General features: G+C 41.5%; 1 protein-coding gene across 3 annotated transcripts in view; it reads left to right on the forward strand.

Annotated features, from left to right (window-relative positions):
- Window positions 1–21,641, forward strand: part of usp33 (ubiquitin specific peptidase 33) — a 129,921-nt gene that overhangs the window by 91,753 nt on the left and 16,527 nt on the right. For all 3 annotated transcript variants that reach the window (XM_072273338.1, XM_072273339.1, XM_072273337.1), the window contains exons 20-21: window positions 17,939–18,108; window positions 19,884–19,965. In XM_072273338.1, coding sequence (XP_072129439.1) covers window positions 17,939–18,108; window positions 19,884–19,965 — 252 coding nt within the window. The remainder of the gene's footprint in view (window positions 1–17,938; window positions 18,109–19,883; window positions 19,966–21,641) is intronic.

The raw sequence follows: 21,641 nt of genomic DNA on the forward strand, positions 1-21,641 counted from the left end.
TTTTCTATGTTTCTATGGCCTCCTCTACTGCCATGATGAGGCTAAACTCAGGTTGGAGGAGCAACACCTCATATACCGTCTAGGTAGTCTCCAGCCCCTTGGTATGAACATAGAATTCTCCAACTTCCGGAAGTTCCCTCCCCCTCCCTTCCCCTATCCCTATGTCACTCTGCCCCCTCCCCCAGCTGCCTACCACCTCCCTCATGGTCCCGCCTCCTTCGACTACCCATTGTGTTTTCCCTTATTCCTTCTCCACCTTTCCTGCCTATCACCTCCCTGCTTCTTTTCCCCCACCCCTTTATCTTTCCCCTTGCTGATTTTTCACCTGGAACCTCCCAGCCTTCTCCTTCCCACCCTCCCCCCCACCTTCTTTATAGGGTCTCTGCCCCTTCCCCCTACAGTCCTGATGAAGGGTTCCAGCCCGAAACGTCGACTCATCGTTTCCACGGATGCTGCCCGACCTGCTGAGTTCCTCCAGCATGTTGTGAGTGTTGCTTAAGCTCCACCGTATATATTTCATCACAAAATAAATCTCACCACTGTGGGCAATATAATCAGTTGAATCAAGTTTCTCACTGAGACCCTCTCCATCCTTTCTAACATTATTTTAAAACTGCAGAAAAATTCTCTCTGGTGTAATTGCATCCATTTGTCCCCTAAGCAGTACCACTGAAACAGGTTATTTGGTCATGGTGATATTAAAATTTGTGGCAGCTTACTGCACCATATCTTATTTTGCATCATTGGCCATTCTTAAATATGAAAAATTTAAAAATTAGCTTTTTTGTCACATAAAAACTTGCAGTAAAATGCATCGTTTTACGTCAAATCAGATCAGCGAGTACTGTGCTTGTCACCACGTTTCCGGCGCCCACAAGTCACGAACCCTAACCATGCAAACAAAGAACATACAAACTGCTTACAGACAGCAGTGGGAATCAAACTCTTGATTTTTACAGCTGGTGATGTAAAAGCATTATACTAACTGCCAAGCTACCGTGTTATCCCCTATGCCACCATGCTGCCTCTACACTATCATGTCCAGAAGCCCTTAATGTTTAGGATGTCCTGCAGTGAAGTGTTCAGTACACAGTTTAACTTGTGCTAATTTGTTGCCTACAGGCACTGAGAATTCCCATCTCTGAAATGCTGTTTAATGCTTTGCCAACTTGAGTTTCAAAGCATCGAGCAATGAAATACTGACTAACTAGTGGGTAGTGAGTAGGAAAATCATCTCTAATCTTCGGTCCAACATGTGCTTGTCTGTTCCACCATGGTCATTTCCCTTCAGTACAGCAAGATTTAAATAGTTTAAGCTGTCACTGTAAAATAAATTCATTCAAAATATGGGAAATACAGATGTGAATAATTTCTGAAACTCTGATTGTTAATTGTCCAAATATACTTTGTACCTTTTTTCTTATCACAGTTATTGTCCAGAATTGTTACTGTAGAGCAGGGGTTCTCAACCTATCTTATGCCATGGGCCAATTCCATTAAGCAAGGGGTAGGTGGACTCCACGTTCAGAACCCCTGCTATAGAGAATAGCACAGATGTTATAAACCCTATTAAGTGATAGCAAATAAAGTCCTGCTTTGAAAAGATGTTGAATGTATTGAGGAAATACATGTGAGGAGTGCGCTCTTCCAACCTGACAGTCCTCCAGCCACATCATGGAAGCATGATGGTTTTTGAATGATTCTGGGGTTTTTGCTTTAAAAATTGCACACTGATTTCATGCATTAATTTCTGAAGAATTTTCTGTCATTGTAATTAAGAAACCATGCCTTTGCTGGGTGCAGTTTCAGACTCTGCTTTCGGTTGTCACTAATTAGTTTTCTACAAAGGTACAAGGCGGGTGCAGAGAGTAGTTATGATCTAGAACTCATGGACTGAGACAGAATCAGTCAGAGACTTCAAGCAGGAATTGGATAGACTCTCAAGGGAACGGCTATGGGAAAAGAAGGGTATGGGACTGATAGGATTAATTTGCCATCTGTACATTGAATGTGCCATATGTCTGCTAATTTGAAGCAGGATTCTGTATTAGCTTTTCCCATACCTGTTAGGAAATTCTGCAGATGCTAGAAATCCAGAGTAATACATACGAAATTCTAGAGGAACTCAGCAGGCCAGGCAGCATCTATGGAAAAGAGTAACCAGTTGACGTTTCAGGCCGAGGTCCTTTATCAGGACTGGAGAAAAAAGATGAAAAATCAGAATAAGAAGGTGGTTGGAGGGGAGGAAGACATACAAGGAAATAGGTGATAGGTGAAATTGGGAGGGGGGGTGAAGTAAAGAGCAGAGAAGACAATTAGTGAAAGAGATAAAGGGCTGGAGAAGGGGGAATGAATGCCATGGAAGGAGGAGGAGAACCAAAGGGAGGCAATGGGCAGGTAAGGAGATAAGGTGAGAGAGGGGAATGGGGAATGTTGAAGGGGGGCAGTTTGAGAAATCTATGCTCCTGCCATCAGATTGGAAGCTACCCAGACAGAATATAAGGTGATGTTCCTTCAACCTGAGTGTGATCTCATTGCGACAGTAGAGGAGGCCATGGATTGACATATCGGAATGTGAATGGGAAGTCGAATTAAAATAGGTGGTCGATGGGAGATCTCACTTTTTCTGGCAGATGGAGTATAGGTGCTTGGCGAAGCGGTCTCCCAATTTACGTCAGGTCTTACCGATACTCAGGAAGCCACACCAGGAGCACCAGTCACAGTGTATGACCCAACAGACTCACAGATGAAGTGTCAGCTTACCTGGAAGGACTCTTTGGGGTCCTGAATGGTAGTGAGGGAGGTGGTACAGGGGCAGGTGTAGCACTTATTTTGCTTGCAAAGTTAAGTGCCAGGGAGGAGATCTTTGGGGAGGGATGAATGGGCAAGGGAGTCACAGAGGAAGTGACCCCTGCACAAAGTGGAAAGGGGGGAGGGACGGCAAGATGTGCTTGGTGGTGAGATCTCCTTGGAGATGGCAGAAATTATGGAGAGTTATGTACTGAACGCAGAGGCTGGTGGGGTGGTAGGTGAGGGCGAGAGGAACCCTATCCATGGTGGTGTGATACGAGGATGGGGTGAGGGCAGACATGCGCAAAATGGAAGAGATGTAGTTGAGGGCAGCGTTGATGGTGGAGGAAGGGAAGCCCCTTTCTTTGATGAAGGAGGATATCTCTTTAGTTCTGGAATGAAGAGTCTCATCCTGAGAGCAGATGAAGCAGAGACTGAGGAAATGAAAGAAGGGGATGGCATTTTTATAAGTGACAGGGTGGGAAGCGGTATAGTCCAGGTAGCTGTGAAAATCAGAGTGTTTATAAAAGACATCAGTAGGTAGCTGTCTCCAGAGACAGAAAAAGAAAGATTGAGAAAGAGGAGGGGGGTGTTGGAAATGGACCAGGTAAATCTGAGGGCAGGCAAAGCTGATGAATTCAATGAGCTCTACATGGGTGCAGAAAGCAGCACCAGTGGAGTCATCGATGTAGCGTAGGACAAGTTTGGGAGTAATACTGGGTGTAGGCTTGAAACATAGACTGTTCCATGTAGCTAACAGAAAGGCTGGGACCCATGTGAGTACCCATAGCTACACCTTTTGTTTGAAATAAGTGGGAGGAGCTGAAAGAGAAATTACTAAGAGTGAGGATTCATTCTGCTGGACAGAGGAGAGTGGTGGTGGAGGGGAACTGGTTGAGTCAGGCAGCATCTGTGGAAGGAACTTCATTTGGACTCAGGGTCTCAGCCTGAAATGTTGACTGTTTATTCCTTTCCATAGATGCTGCCTAACCTGGTGAGTTCCTCCAGTATTTTGTGTGTTATCCATACTTTTTATATGCCTTTGAAATGTCTGCTCTGTGCATTTGACTGTTTTAATGGTCTACACACTCTATTCAGCTTTGGCAATGAGTTAATTTTTTAATGTGCATTTTGTTTGGTTGTTAGTCACTGCACTGTTTACTGAATGTTCTCAATCTAACAAGGTTAGTAATTTCTTTATGGAAAAAAAAGAAGCACAATAGATTAATAAACACGAGAGATAATAAACACAAATGCTGGAAATCCAGAGCAATACAGACAAAATGCTGGAGGAACTCAACAGGTCAGGCAGCATCTCTGGAGAATAATAAACAATCGACACTTGGACCAAGACCATTCATCAGGGCTGGAAAAGAAGGGGGAAGATGCCAGAATAAAAAGATAAGGGGGAAGGGAGGGAAAGCAGCAGAAATCACAGGAGAAGCAGCGAGAGGGTCTCACTGAATTCCCGTCAAAGAGAAGATTTAAACTTCTTCAGAGTCAACATACCTTGAAGGGGCTTCACAGTGGAGTGGCAAGTCATAAACACGAGGTTCTGCAGATGCTGGAAATCTATCTGCAGTAATTCTTTCCCTCCCTCCCCTCCTCTCCCACCTTCTTATTCTGGCTTCTTCCCCCTCCTTTCCAATCCTGATAAGGGTCTTGGTCCAAAATATCGACACTCTATTCTTCTCTGTAGATGCTTCCTAACCTACTGATTTTATCCAGCATTTTGTATGTGTGTCACACAAATGATTACAGTTCTTCCACCATCAACAATTTACACTTTTACCACATTAAGTTTAAAATAATTGTGAAGTCATCTTGCCTGCAAAATATTTTGTTTCAGGTTCACTGGATTCTTTCTCTCTGCTCTATGGTAAATCTGATCTTATTGTAATGTTGTGAAAAAGAACAATTGCCTTTAGGGGAGCTGCAGTATTTACATAATATTCAGAATTGTAATCAGATTATTTCTGATTTCCAAAGGAATGTGTAGAGTTTGAAGTTGGTTCCAGCAGTGAGTATACATGCTGCAGCTACTTTTATAAATAGCACACTGCAGTTTCTCTCTGCATTTGCAGCAGCCTAAGAAAACAATAAATGACTACAGTGCACTTGCTTTATATGCTATAAAGTTTGCACAGTGCGGAATTTCGAATTCTTCCACCAAATCTTTGAATACAGGCCTGTCTTAACTATTACTGCTTACATTACTAAGCTTGTTTAGAGTTGACTCCCACCGTCAAAGAGTCACATTAATAACCCTTATTTTTGCTTACTATTCTAGATGAGTCCCACCTGTTAGTGAGACTGTTTTCACTTATTCCAGAAGAGCGTAAGACGTAGGAGCAGAATTAGGCCATTTGGCCCATCAAGTCTGCTCCACCATGGATGTTACTGGTTTTCCCCTCCTCAGCCCCAGTCATCAGCCTTCTTCCCATAACCTTTGATGCCACAGCCAATCAAGAACCTGTCAAGCTCTGCCTTAATTACACCCAATGACCTGGCTTCTGCTGCTGCCTGTGGTAACAAGTTTCACAAATTCACCACCCTTTGGCAAAAGAAACTTCTCCACATCTGTTTTAAATGGACACTCCTCTATCCTGAGGCTGTGCCCTCTTGTCCTAGGCTCCTCGACCATGTGAAACATCGTTTCCACATCTGCTTTGTGTAGGTCTTTCAACATTCAAAACGTTTCAGTGGGGTCCTCTGCCCCCCGCATCCTTCCAAATTCCTGCGAGTACAGGCCCAGAGCCATCAAACATTCCTCGTATGACAACCCTGTCTTTCCTGGAATCATCTTGTGAACCTCCTCTGAATCCACTCCAATGTCAGGACATCTTTTCTTAGATAAGGCGCCCAAAACTGTTCACAGTACTCAAGGTGAGGCCTCATCGGTGCCTTAAAAGTGTCAGCATCACATTCCTGCTGTTATATTCTAGACCTCTTGAAATGAATATTAACATTGCGTTTGCCTTCCTTACCACTGACTCAACCTGCAAGTTAACCTTTAGAGTGTTCCGCACAGGGATTCCCGTCCCCACTCATCTCAGATTTTTGGATTTTCTCCCATTTAGAAAATAGTCTGCACATTTATTTCTGCTACCAAAGTGCATGACCATACGTTTTCCAACTCTGTATTTCATTTGCCACTTTCTTGCCCATTCTCCTAATCAGTCTAAATCCTTCTGCGGCCTTCCTGTTTTCTCAGCTCAACCTGCCTCTTTACCAATCTTCATATCATCTGCAAACATGGCAAAAAAGCTATCTATTCCTTCATCTAAATCATTGATATACAGCATAAAAAGAAGTGGTCCCATCACCGGCTCCTACAGAATACCACAAGTCACTGGCAGCCAACTAGTAAAGGATCCTTTTATTCCCATTTGCTGCCTGCTATCAATCAGCCAATGCTCTAACCATGCCAGTAATTTTCTTGTAATATCACAGGCTCTTAATTTGGTAAGCAGCCTCATGTGAGGTACCTTGTCAAAGGCTTTCTGAAAATCCAAATGTACAACATCCACTGCATCCTTTTTATATATCATCCTTGTAATTCTGAAAGAATTCTAACAGGTTTGTCAGGCAAGATTTTCCCTGATGGTAACCATGCTGACGTTGTCCCCTCTTGTCCTGTGTCACCAGGTATTCCAGAACCTCATCCTTAACAATTGACTCCAACATCTTCCCAACCACTGAGATCAGGCTAACTGGTCTATAATTTCCTTTCTGCTATCTTCCTCCTTTCTTAAAGAATGAAGTCACATTTGCAATTTTCCGGTCCTCTAACACCATGCCAGAGCCCAGTGGCTTTTGAAAGATCATTACTAATGCCTCCACAGACTCTACCACTACCTCTTTCAGAACCCTGGGTTGCTGTTAATCTTGTCCAGTGACCTGTGAACTTTTAGGTCTTTTAGCTTATTGAGCACTTCCTCCTTTGTAATAGTAACTGCACTCCCTTCTCTTCCTTCATGCCCTTCGACACCTGGTACACTGCTAGTGTTTTCCGTAGTGAAGACTGATGCAAAATGCTCATTTAGTTCATCTGCCATCTCCTTGTCCTGATTATTATTTCTCTGGCCTCATATTCTAGTGGTCCTATATTCACTCTAATCTCTCTTTTGTTCTTTATATACTTGAAAAAGTTTTTTCTATCTTTGATATTGTTTGCTAGCTTGCTTTCATATTTTCTCTTTTCCATCTTAATGATTCTTTTAGTTGCTCTCTATAGATTTTTTAAAGTTTCCCAATCCTCTATCTTCCTGCTAATTTTTGCTTTGTTGTACACCCTCTCTTTTGCTTTTACATTAGCTTTAACTTCCCATGCCAGCCATGGTTGCGCTATTTTGCCATTTGAGTATTCCTTTGTTTTTGGGATACATCTATCCTGCACTTCCCTTATTTTTCTCGGAAACTCAAGCCATTGCTGCTCTGCTGTCATCCCTACCAGCATCTCCTTCCATTTTACGTTGGCCAGAGCCTCTCTCATACCACTGTAATTTCCTTTCTTCTTCTTCTTCAGGTGCCTTGCGCGTTACATGCTTGGGCGATCATGACTTTCCACATCAAATGATCCCACGTAGCGTCAATGATATCTTGCACACTTAGACCTGTTAATTCTTTCACAGCGTCCATGTATTTTCTTCTTTGCCATCCTTTTCCGCGTTTCCCAGGCATACGGCCTTGTAATGTAAGGCATTTTATTTCTCCCTTTCTGATGACATGGCCCAGGAAAATTTATGTTTCCTCTCATTTAATGTTCTCATTAAAGATCTTTTTGTCTGGGCGCGTTGGAGTACTGTCTCATTAGTTACCCTATCTCTATATGATATTTTCAGCATTCTTCTAAGAAACCACATTTCTGTTGCTTCTAAGTTTCTTTGGAGTTTTGGTGTTATAGTCCATGTTTCAGAAGCATACAGTAAGATTGACCAGATGTAATATTTTAGTAGCCCAAGCCTTGTTGTCATAGAAATGTGTCTGTTGGTAAAAATGGGTTTCATTTTCGGAAGTTGGTTTTGGCAATGGCAATTCTTCTTTTTATTTCTACTTTACTTCTAGCATCTTGTGATATAAAGCTACCAAGGTAATTAAAGCTGGTCTTTTGTTCAATCTCTTGGTTACCGATGTACAATTGGCAGTTGGAATATCCTGCTGTTTTGATATTACCATACTTTTTTTTTACAGTTGACGGTTAGACCAAAATCTGCACTTGTTTGTACTACTTTGTCTAGGAGGATGTGTAGGTCTTCTGCAGCACTTGCTACTAGGGTGGTATCGTCTGCATATCTTATATTGTTGATGTTAACACCTCCAATTTTTATCCCATCTAGGTCTTCTATTTCTCTGAGAGTCATTTCACTATAGATATTAAATAATTCTGGTGAGGCAACACATCCCTGTCTAACTCCTCTTTGAATTTTAGTCCAACTGCTTATATTATCATCAATTTTTACCGCCACCGTTCGGTTCCAATATAAATTTTGAAGCAGTTGTTGGTTCCTTCCGTCAATGTTTAGTTTAGCGAGAATTTGAAATAATTTTTCATGTTGCACTTTGTCGAATGCTTTAGTGAAATCAATAAAACATAAAAAAACATCATTTTGATATTCAATTGCCCTTTCTGAAAGCATTGGTAGTATGAAAATTGCGTTCCTAGTTCCTCTATCCTCAATAAACCCATATTGCAGTTTAGAAGTTTCTGGCCTTAAATTGTTCTTAATTTGACTCAGAACAATTCTCAACAAAATCTTTATAATGTGACACATAGACTGATTGTTCTATAATTTTCACAATCAAGAGTTGCAGGAATTTGTGGCAGAGTTATAAATACTGATTTCAAGAGATTGTCAGGCAATACACCAGACTCATGTATGTCATTAAACAGTTCAAAAAGAATATCCATGCCCAAAGATCTTCTAGGGCTTGTATCATTTCTACTGAAATTTCATGAGGTCCAGTGGCTTTACCATGTTTCATGCTTTTCATTGCTTTAGTTATTTCTTCTTTAGGAATAGGTGGGCCAGAATTAGGGTGTTTAATATCTGGGGATTCCCCTCTATTATCCTCAAACAGCTGCTCTATATACTAAATCCACCTCTCACATACTTTATCTGGATCTGTTAGTATGGATCCGTATGCTGATCTTATGCATCCTGTAGAGGAGGTTTTCTTAATTCCAGTAATTTCCTTAATTTTCTTGTGCATTTCTTTGCTGTTGTTAATATGGCCTTCTATTTCACTGCATTTTTGATTCAACCATTTTTCCTTTGCAATATTGCACAATTTCTGGTCCATCTGTCTAGCTCTCTGTATCGCACTTCATTATTCTTCACTAACCTTCCTTGTTCCATCAGATCTAGAATTTCTTGGGTTATCCACCCCTTGCTGGTGTGTTGGATTTCTTGTACTGGGATTATCTCCTCTGCTGATTACTGTATAGCATATTTAAATCTGTTCAAAATAGGTGTTGTTACGTTTTCGTTGAGGTGTTCTTCTACAGCTGTCTTGAATTGTTGCTTAAGTATGCTATCTTTTTTAAGTTCTCCCAACATATACTACTTTCTCTTTTTTCCACATTTCAGTTTCTTTAATTTTGTTCTAATGGTAGCTATTACTGGATGATGATCGGAACCACAGTCTGCTCCTGGGTAGGCTTTAGAATTTGTGATATTATTTCTAAAGCGTTCATTGATGGTAATGAAATCTATTTGATTCCTTGTTCTATCTCCAGGGCTAATCCAAGTACACAATCTACGTGGATGGTTTTTGTACCAAGTACTGGTGATCACTTGGTTGTTTCTGACACACCAATCAGTAAACCTTCTCCATTTTCATTTTTCCCTTACTCCACTGAATACTGCTAAGTCAGACTTTATTTTCGTCCTATCAAATTTCATTGAACTCAATCAGATTGTGATCACTGCCTTCGAAGGGTTCTTTTACTTTAAGTTCCCTTATCACCTACCGGTTCATTACATAACCTAATCCAGTATAGCTGATCCTCAGTAGGCTCAATGACAAGCTGCTCTAAAAAGCCATCTTGTAGGCATTCAACAAATTCCAAGTTCCAAATTCCACGAGTTCCAAGTGCTCCTGCTGCATTTTGTCACCTGCAACCCTATCCTTCAATCTCTTTGAATTATGGAGGACAGCATGTGTATAAATGTCTCTCTCCAGCAGACTTCATCATGATCATCATGACTCCAGTGTTTCTTAATTGTACATATGATTTTTTTTGTGTTCTATCGCTGAGCAGCAGTGAACCATCTGATTGGCCTATCAGAGTCCTCATTGGGAACTAGTTGACTTGATCAGTATTGCTGATCTGGCTATTGTTCACGACTACACTTTATATATATATATAAATAAATTCACTCTCTTGAGATCCATTACCAATCTGATTTTCCCAATCTACCAGCTGTTTTCTGTCTATCAGTTATGTCAGTTATGTGTATTCATGTTAGCTACCATATTTTCAGAAAAGGCTGTTTTTCAGAGAAAAAGATGTCTTCCAGAAAAGCATCTCAAGATGGTGCTGGTGAAAAATAGTAATGCTTTGTGGGCAGCTTACAAAACTTATAAATACTATATACGTCATCAGAACTATTCTCATTGTAATCAGCAGCCTGTAATTTCCCCTTACATAACATACTTTTGAACAAACTAGTGCTTTCATGATCTTCTGAAGGACTCGGCATACTTAACTCTCAAGGTTGCAGGTACGGCACCCTTAAGCAGATGAAGGTACATCACCATGGCCGTAAGAGAGAGAGGAGGGGAGGACTCTGAGCTTGACTAAAGAACTGGGATATGAAACCGTTTTTACCCAGTATCTTGTTAGCCGATGTAGTCGCTGGAGAACAAAATTGAGGATCTCAGGGCAAGATTGCAGTATTGGAGGGAAATGAGGAATTGCTGTATTGTCTGTTTCATGGAGATATAGCTCACTCTGGTCATGCTGGATTCAGCAAATGGACCGAAGGGCTTCATAATACATAAGATGGACCAGACTGCTGATTCAGAGAAGGCAAAAGGTGGCGGTCTGCATTTCATAATAAACTCTTTCTGGTGCTTGGAAGCGTTGTTGCACACTTGTTCCCCTGACTGTCCATTCTTCTTCCTAAGAGTTCTCCTCTGTGATCCTGACCACAGTTTACATGCCGCCAAAGCCCGATGTTCAGGCACTCGAGGTACTGAGTGTTGCCATCAGCAAACAAGAAATAGCCAATCCCAGCACCTTTCAAATTTCAATCAGAATCAGGTTTATTATCACCGACACGTGTCGTGAAATTTGTTAACAGCAGCAGCAGTTCAGTGCAATATATGATAATATAGAAAAATAGGCAACTCAATTATAGTAAGTATATGCATGTATGTTGAATATAGCTTAAAAATGGTGCAGAAACAGAAATAATAAACATCTCAAAAAGTGAGGTAGTGTGCATGGATTCAATATCCATTTAGGAATCGAATGACAGAGAGGAAGAAGTTGTTCCCGAATTGCTGAGTGTGTGCCTTCGGGCTTCTGTACCTCCTTCCTGATGGTAGCAATGAGAAGAGAGCTTGATCTGGGGAATGGGTGTCCTTAATAATGGGCGTCATCTTTCTGAGGCACCTCTCCTTGTAGATGTCTTGGATACTACGGAGACTAGTACCCAAGATGGAGTTGACTAATTTTACAACTTTCTGTAGCTTCTTTTGGTCCTTTGCAGTAGCCCCTCTTCCCATTCCAGACAGTGATGCAGCCTGTCAGAATGCTGTCCACGGTACATCTATAGAAGTTCACAAGGGTTTTAGTTGACAAACCAAAACTCTTCAAATTCCTAATGAAATATAGCCGTTGTCTTGCTTTCTTTATAGCTGTATTGATATTTTGGGACCAGGTTAGATCCTCAGAGATCTTGACTCCCAGAAACTTGAAATTGCTCACTCTCTCCACTTATGAGGATTGGTTTGTGTTCCCTCATCTTACCCTCCCTGAAGTCCACAATCAGCACTTCTGTCTTACTGACATTGAGTGTATGGTTGTTGCTGTGACACCACTCAACTAGCTGGTATATCTCACTCCTGTACACCCTCTCATAGAGGGAGTAGAACAGTGGTCTAAGCACACATCCCTGAGGTGCGCCAGTGTTGATAGTCAGTGAGGAGGAGATATTATCACCAATCCACACAGATTGTGGTTTTCTGGTTAGGCAATCCAGGATTCAATTGCAGAGAGAGGTACAGAGGCCTAGGTTCTGTAGTTTTTGTTTATCAGGACTGTGGGAATGATGGTGTTAAACGCTGAGCCTTGTAAAGAGCTATTGAGGTTACATCTGCTGTAGACCGATCGTGGTGATAGGCAAATTGCAGTGGGTCTAGGTCCTACCTGAGGCAGTGGTTCATTCTAGCCATGATCAACCTCTCAAAGCATTTCATCTCCATAGATGTGAGCTCTACTGGGCGATAGTCATTAAGGCAGCTCACACACTCTTCTTAGACACTGGTATAACTGTTGCCTTTTTGAAGCAGGTGAGAACTTTCAACCATAGCAATGAGAGATTGAAAATGTCCTTGAATACTCCCACCAGTTGGTTGGCACAAGTTTTCAAAGCCTTAACAGGTACTTCTTTGGATCCTGCCACTTTGCAAGGGTTCACCCTCCTTAAAGACAGCCTAACATCAGCCTCTAAGACAGAGATTACAGGGCCACTGGGTGCAGCAAGGATCTTCACACTGTAATTATATTCTCCCTTTCAAAACGGGCATTGAAGGTGTTGCACTCATCTGGTAGTGAAGCATTGCTGCCATTCATGCTATTGGGTTTCACTCTGTAGGAAGTAATGTCTTGCAAATCCTGCCAGAGTTGACGTGCATTCGACATCGCCTCCAGCCTCACTTGGAATTGCCTCTTCATTCTTGAAATAGCCCTCCATAAGTCATACCTGGTTTTCTTGTACAGACCTGGGTCACCAGACTTAAATGCCACAGATCTAGCCCTCAGCAGATGGCGCACTTCCTGGTTCATCCACGGCTTTTGGTTTGGGATTGTACAGCAAGTTTTTGTAGGCACGCACTCATTCCCACAGGTTTTAACGAAGTTGCTAACAACTGCAGCATACTCATCCAGATTTGAAGATGATTCTCTGAATACAGTCCAGTCCACCAATTCAAAGCAGTCCTGTAGGCGCTCCTGTGCTTCCTTTGTCCATACCTTTTTGGTCTTCACTACTGGTGTGGCAGTTTTCAGTCTCTGCCTGTACTCAGGGAGAAGTACAACCGGGTGATCGGACTTTTTGGAGTGAGGATGTGAAAAAGCACGGTAGGCATTCTTGATTAGATTAGATTATGAGGACACTCAGTCCTTGTTTATTGTCATTTAGTAATGCACGCATTAAGAAATGATACAATGTTCCTCCAGTATGATATCACAGAAACACAAGACAGACCAAGACTAAAAAACTGACAAAAACCACATAATTATAACATGTAGTTACAACAGTGCAAAGCAATACCGTAATTTGATAAAGAACAGACCATGGGCTCGGTAAAAAAAAAAGTCTGAAGTCCCAATAACCCCATCATCTCACGCAGACGGTAGAAGGAAGAAAACTCTCCCTGCCATGAACCTCCAGCGCCGCAAACTTGCCGATGCAGCACCCTGGAAGCACTCGACCACAGCCGACTCTTGAGTCTGTCTGAAAACTTCGTGCCTCCAACCAGCCCTCTAACACCGAGTACCATTTCTGCTGAGTGCTTCGACCCTGACCCCGGCCGCCAAGCAGCAGGCAAAGCCGAGGATTTGGGGCCTTCCCCTCCGAAGATTCTCGATTGCACAGTAGCAGCGGCAGCGAAGCAGGCATTTCAGAAGTTTCTCCAGATGTTCCTCTGTGCTTCTCATGTCTGTCTCCATCAAATCAGATTGTGCACGGCATCCTACTTAGCAAATACAGATATCATTTACCGGAGAGGCCGTGCGCGCTACGTCGCGCCACCATCTTCTCCTGGTGGTGTAACAGTGTGTTGTTTCCTCTGGTATTACAAGTAATTTGTTGATGGTAGCTATTTGGTAACTTTTTCAGGTTGGCCTGTTTAAAATCCCCCAAAATGATGGTGAAGGCATTAGGGTGTGCTGTTTCGTCCATGTTGATTACATTGCTCAGATCATCTAGAGCCTGTTTGACATTTGCCTTGAGGTGGAATGTATACCACTACCAAAATGATTACAGAAATCTCCCATAGCAGGTAAAATGGACGGCACTTAATAGCGAGATATTCCAGGTCTTGTAAGCAGAATTGGAACACTACTGATACATTTGTGCACCAAGAGGAGTTGATCATGACGAATACACCTCCACCCCTGTTTTTGAGAGAGACTCAACAGTCCTATCCTGGTGGTGTATAGTGAACCCATCAATCTGAATCACTGTGTCAGGTATGGAATGGGTTACCAGGATTCCAAGAAACAAAGGAAGCAAGCGGTCCTAATGTCTCTCTTATACAGCACCCTGCCTCTGAGATCTATGATTTTATTTACTAGAGACTGTACGTTTGCCAGCAATATTGCAAGCTGTTTCCTTAAATGCACCTGTATCCCTGACCTGTAGCCACGCTTCCTACAAGGAATCTGGCAAGAAGTGCGGCCACAATCGGCATTGTTTCCATTGGTTTTAAGCAGCGATAGTTTATTCAATCACATTAAGACATCATTATTAACTGTACAGACCTTGGAAGCAGTTGTGATTCTCTGCTGTATGAGGGAAAAGTAGGAATATTTAATTGTATCCATCAAGCTGTGCTGGATGAGATTGCCATTACCAAGACCCCCTGGAAGTACTTGTTTGAAGAAATCTCTGCACAATTGTCATCAACATATCACCTGCAGCGCATGCAGATAACTTCAATTTCACTCACCTCATCACTGAACTGTTCTCACATCCTATAGACTCACTTTTAATGATTCTTCAGCTCATGTTCTTGATATGTATTGTTTATTTATTATAATTGTTTTTTATATTTGCACAGTTTGTTGTCTTTTGGCATTTTGGTTGCTCTTGGGGGCAGTCTTTCGTTAATTCTCACAAATTGCTGGAGAAGCTCAGCAGGCCAGGCAGCATCTATGGCCTTCTGTCCTCTCCTATCAGACTCCAACCCTGTATCCTTTTCACCAATCAACTTCCCAGCTCTTTACTTTATCCCTCCCCCTACCAGTTTCCTTATCACCTTGTGTTTTCTCCCCTCTCCCCTTCCCCACCTTTTAAGTCTATTCCTCATCTTTTTTCCTCTTGTCCTGCCAAAGGATCTTGACCCAGAATGTCCACTGTCCTTTTTTCCATTGATGCTGCCTGGCCTGCAAAGTTTTTCCAGAACTTTGTGTGTGTTGTTTGGATTTCCAGCATCTGTAGGTTTTCTCTTGTTTTGGAATATAAAACATCAAATCGCTTGTATTCAGATTAGTTCAGTTGAGTTACGTGGCATGTAAATGACTCTATTAAGAGATTCAAGGGATGTGGAGTTAGGAAAGTAATGCTAATGTGAAAGGTTCCTCATGATCTTCTTGAACGCAGAGCAATTGTAAGGCACCTGCTCGTTTTAGTATTTCTGTTTTTCAATATTATCATTCTGAAAGCTCTTATATATTAAAGCAAGGGACTGATCTTCCAGTGACTACAAGGGTTTTCTCCAGGTGCTCCAGTATCCTCCCACATTCCAAAGTCGTATCTTTTAGGGTTAGTGAGTTGTGGGATGCTATGTTGGCGCCGGAATCATGGTGACACTTGTGAGCTGCCCCTAGCATATTTCAGACCGTGTTGTAGTTGATGCAAACGACACATTTCACTGCATGTCTTGATGATTCAATGTGAAAAATAAAGCTAATCTTTAAATGTTTATCTTTAATCTTTGATGGGGAAAGAGGGGATTCTGTCCTATTAAGCAAGGTCCAAAGGACTGACATTGGAATTACAGCTTAAGTGGACGTAATGATGTAAGATTCAAAAATAAGCTCTGTAGGGAGAGATGTATCATGTGAAGGTACCTCCTATTGATCTTTCACCCTAGATCAATTTGAAATAGTGAATTAAGAATGAATGTAAATTTTGAGTTTTCTTCAAGGGGAAATGCCTCAAAAAGGCGTATCCATCATTAAGGACCCCATTACTCTGGACAGGACATGCCCTGTTCTCATTGCTACCGCCAGAGAAGAGGTACAGGAGCCTGAGCACTGACACTCAATGTTTTAGGAACAGCCTCTGCCCCTCACCATCAAATTTTTGAAAAGACAATGAACTAACCCATGAACATTGCCTCAATATTTTTCTCTTTTCTTAACCAATTATTTAATTTGACTTTTTAATATATATTTCTGATTATTATTTACAGTGTTTTTGTCTTGCACTGTAATACTGCTGCAAAACCACAAATAGGCCTACTTCTGCTCCTTTGTCTTATGGTCTTATATGTCAGTGATGTTAAACCTGATTCTAATTCTTCACTCATGTTATGTTGGATTCTGATGTTTCTGATTCAAGGTTCTTTCAGAAGTCAAGAACAAAGCATACCACTTGTTGCTCATGATTGTTCATTAAATGCTAAGAGGGCAAAGGAGTTTGGAAAGGAGACTAGCAAGAGAGGGCAACACACACAAAATGCTTGAGGAACTCAGCAGGCCTGGCAGCACCTATAGAAAAAGAGTACAGTCAACGCTTTGAGCCAAGACCCTTCATCAGGACTTTATCAGTGAAGGAGAAAGTGACAATGAGGCAAGAGAACAAAAGAAAGAGACTAAGTTCAAATGCTCTGGCCTCTTGTACCAGGGTTGCTGATAACAGACATTCCATTCAAATTTGTACATAAGAGTTAACCAATCAGATATCCCCAATTCAAATAATGTAATACCCAGTTCAAGGCTGTGCCTCTACTTTCTTAGACGTTTGCAAAGATTCAGCATGTCATCTAAAACTTTGACAAACTTCTGTAGATGTGTGATGGAGAGTATATTGACTAGTTTCATCGTGACCTAGAAAGGGAGTACCAATATTCTTTAACGGAAAATCCTACAAAAAGTGGTGGATATGCCCAGTCCATCACTGGTAAAGCCCTCCCCAACATTAAGCACATCTACCTGAAACACTGTTGCGGGAAAGCAGCATCCAACATTGAGGACCCCTACCATCCAGTCCATGTTCTCACTGCTACCATCAGGAAGAAGGTACAGGAGCGTCAGGACTCATGCCACCATGTTCAGGAACAATTATTACCCCTGAACCATTAGGCTCTTGAACTAGAAAGGAGGACTTCACTCACCCCATCACTGAATTATTCCCACAAACTATGGACTCCCTTTCAAGGACTCTTCGTCTCATGTTCTCAATATTTATTGCCTATTTATTTATTATGGGGTGGCACGATAGCATAGTGGTTAGCACAACGCTTTACAGTGCAGGCGACCCAAGTTCAATTTTGGTTGCCGCCTGTAAGGAGTTTGTACGTTCTCCCCATTACCGCATGGATTTCCCCCGTGTGCTCCGGTTTCCTCCCACATTCCAAAGATGTACAAGTTGGGAGGTTGATTGGTCATTATAAATTGTCCCATGATTAGACTAGCATTAAAACAACTGGGGGATTGCTGGGTAGCGCAGCTTGAAGTGCTGGAAGGGCCTACTCCTGTATCTCAATAAAAATAAAATTAAAATATTTTTTTCTTTTTGTACTTGCACAGTGTTGTTTTTTGCACATTGGTTGTTTGTCGGCCTTTTGTTGATTCTATTTGTTTCTTGTAGTTACTGTGAATGCACAAAAGAAAATGAATCTCAGTGTTTATATTGTCACACATACACACACACACATACACACTTTGATAATAAATTTATTTCGAACTTTGAAGAAGCTTCCAAAATAATACAAAGAACTGTAACTACTAGGAAAAACACTGAACAATTGCGTATACAGTACATCAGTAGTTGTATGAAAATACAAGCAAGAATAAGAAAGATAAACTGCAAAGAAAATAGCAATTATACAGTCTAATCTAACAGATTTTATGAGCAGTAATATAGATTATTACACAGCAAAGGGAAAAATCGAAGTTGATGGGAACATCAAGAGATCCGACTGTTGTGATTTTGGTGTAACGTTGCCTTGTGTTTCTTCCTGGCAGGAAAAGCAGCGAAGAGATGCAAAAAGAAAGGCAAAGAGTGACCAACTTACTGAATATGATGGAGCCTAGTCTGCTTCAATTCTACGTATCACGTCAGTGGCTGAACAAATTCAAGACTTTTGCTGAGCCAGGGCCCATTAGCAACAATGAGTTCCTTTGCATTCATGGAGGTAAGGCAACGTTCAAAGTGCATTATAGCTTCTAAATTATTAACCCATCCCTTTAACCCTTTGGCTGTTCACAGATCATAACTTCCACTTTCGTGAGCCATTGAGGACCTAGGTAGCTCCCCCATTTAAAATTAACCTCAATCCTTCTAGGCCAAAGGAAGGATTCTGATCCCAAGCCTATCCAGTAAGAATTGTAAAATCATTATTTACTCACTAATGATGCTGAACTTGGCTGCCCAGGGTAGCAGGAGTTCCCACCCCCACTCCCCATGGAATAGTGCCCCCAGCAAAGACTCAATAGAGTTAATCGGATTTGTCGGGGTTGCTGGAGCAGTGTGGATCGAAGGGGTGAAAAGGCCTACTCTGCACTGCTAGATTAAAAATGAATTACTGTAATAAAATCACAAACCAGCCTCCTCTCCATGGACTTGGAGTATAATCAAGGAGTCGTCGAGCACACCTTCAAACAGGAATGCTGCAGAAAGCTGACATCCATCATTAAGGACCTCTATCACAAAGGACATGCCCTCTTCTCATTGCTGCATCAGCGAAAAGAGGTACAGGAACCTGAAGACCCACACTCAACATTTTAGGAACACTTTCTTCTCCTCTGCCATCAATTTCCAAATAGACCATGAGCTCTATCTCACTATTTTGCTTTCTTTTTTCATTACTTATTTAGTTTAATTTTTATATGTATTTCTTATAGTATCTTATGAATTGTACTGTACTTCTGTCACAAAACAACAAATTTCACAACATATGTCAGTGATACTAAACCTGATTTTGATTCTGTATACTCTCCACACCTACTGGGCAAATGATATAAAATATTAAGAACATGTACGAACAGGTTCAAGTACAGCTTCTATCCCACAGTACTAGATTCTGGAACAGAACGATTGTATGATAAAGGTAAACCCTTGACCTCACAATCCACCTCGCTGTGGCCTCTGCACTACACTTCCTCTGTGATTGTAACACTGTATTCTGCATTCTGTTGTTGTGTTTCCCTTGTAATACCTCAATATCCTTATGTTTTCAAACTATCTGTTTGGATGGCATGTAAAACAAAAAAATTCACTTTGTGTCTTCACATGTGAGAATAAAAAAAAAACGAAAAACTAAATTCTTGATTTTTTAACAGCACTGAGTATTTTTATGTAGAGATAGAACGTGAAACAGGCCTTTCCAGCTGAACAAGCTGCACTGCCCAGCAACCCAACTACTTAACCCTAGCCTAACCAAAGGACAATTTACAATGACCAATTAACCTACTATCTGGTATGGTTTGGATTGTGGAAAGAAACCAGAGCACGGGTAGAATGTACAAACTCCTTACAGACAGTGCCAGAATTAAACACCAACACCTAGAATGCCCAGAGCTGTACTAGTGTCACACTAACCACTGTGCTATCCTAGTACTCCATCTTCCAACCATTAAAAACAAACTAGAGTTACATAGAAACAACAAGAGGTAGTGTCATGGTTAGGGTGACACTATTAACACGTCAGCGACCCATATTCTTTTTCTGCCACTGTTTGTAGGGAGTTTATATGTTCTCCCTGTGACCGAATGTGTTTCCCCTGGGTGCTCCAGTTTCCTCCCACATTCCAAAGACGTTGTGAGTAAGTAGGTTATTTGGTCACATGGGTGTATTTGTGCAGTGCAAGCTCACTGGGCTGGAAGAGACCGTTACCGTGCCATATCCCTCTAAATTAGATGTGATTAGTCATGCAAAAATCTCACATCCATTAAAATGTGTCTATTGCAGGTGTTCCCCCTCGGAAAGCTGGTTACATAGATGAGCTCGTAGTGATGCTGCCTCAGAATGTGTGGGATTATTTGTACAGCAGGTAGGTAATCGGGTCTCTGAGCCATGACAGTGTGGTGTTAATACTTACCTATTCATGTCCAAGGTGGCTTTGTCGGTGGCCCACAAGATATCTTCCTTGCTAAGGCACTGTTCTTCACACATAAACAGATACTTGCAAAGTGATAGGCCAATATAAATGGAGTTGTGATATTCAATCCTTCACAGATGATTATATAATGCTCTTCTGCAAATAACTTAAACCTCAAAACTGCTTGAGGAATTTGATAAACTAGACAGTGCATGATAGACAAGGACATTGATTTTCAGTTTCCACAGATAAATGCCCATATCAAGTATATTTTAGCTACTGTAGTGACTTTCCACAATTTTGGAATCATAATTCAATTTTTAAAAAGTAAAAGATGCAGCATGCTACTGATGTTTTCCCCCAGATGAAATGTGTCAATGGGTTACTTGCATGGCAGGAAGCTTGACCAGGTGCAAGTTACTATTGCATCCTGATATACTCAATGGCCACTTTATTTGGTACACCTGTACACTAATGCAAATACCTAATCAGCCAATCATGTGGCAGCAACACAATCCATAAAAGCATACGGCCATAGTCAAGAGGTTAAGTTGTTCTTCAGACCAAACATCAAACTGGGAAGAAATGTGATCTGAAAGTGTGGTTTGAGTGTCTCAGAAACTGCTGATCACCTGGGATCTTCACACACAACAGTCTTTAGAGCAGGAGTTCCCAACCCGTGGTCCACGAATCCCTCGGTAATGGTCGGGGTCCATGGCATCGAAAACTTTGGGAACCCCTGCTCTAGAGTTTACAGAAAATGATGTGGAGAAACAAAAAAACACCCAGTGAGCAGCAGTTCTGTGGGTAAAAACACCTTGTTAATGAGAGGTCGGAGGAGAATGGCCAGACTGGTTCAAACTGACAGGAAGGTGACAGTAACTCAGATAACCATGTGCTACAACAGTGTTGTCTGAATGCACAACATATTGAATTTTGAAGTGAATGGGCTGCATCTGCAAAAGACCACAACAGGTTCCACTCCTGTACCTAATAAAATTTCTGTAATTTCTACATTGAACTCAAGGATGATACCATTTCCTGAGTAAGTCATTCAGAACGTGTTGTTAACTTGGCCTGTGTTACCCTTAGAATAGCTATCTTTGTCCACTCCCGAGACACCTAGATCTTTCCATTAGCAATAGTGTAATGGGATTCCTTGATTACATTTGTGTACTCTGTGTGATGCCTCCTCAATGCCCTCATCTCCTGTTCTGTGCTAACCCCATGATCAATATTTATTGAGGTATAAGCATTAAAATAGATTTTTTAATATTTATCTCATGCTATTCCTGAGGTTTTCCTGTGGGTAAATTAATTGGAGTATATCTCTAACTTGGAACTCTGTAGCATATCAAAAATACTTAATCATAGAGCGGTTTTTGGCCAAACAAGTCATGACAGGTGCTGTCAGTTTGGGGATGATACAAAAATAGGTAGAAGGGCAGGTAGTGCTGAGGAAGTAGGGAGTCTGCAGAGAAGATTGGGCAAAGAAGGTCAGATGGAACAAAAGATAGGGAAATGTATGGTCATGCTCTTTTGTAAAAGGAATAAAGGGGTAGGCTAATCACAAACAAAGGAAAATCTGCAGATGCTGGAAATCCAAGCAACACAAGCAAAATGCTGGA

This window comes from Mobula birostris, chromosome 12, assembly GCF_030028105.1.
Source record: "Mobula birostris isolate sMobBir1 chromosome 12, sMobBir1.hap1, whole genome shotgun sequence".
In the NCBI taxonomy this organism is placed as follows: Eukaryota; Metazoa; Chordata; class Chondrichthyes; order Myliobatiformes; family Myliobatidae; genus Mobula; species Mobula birostris.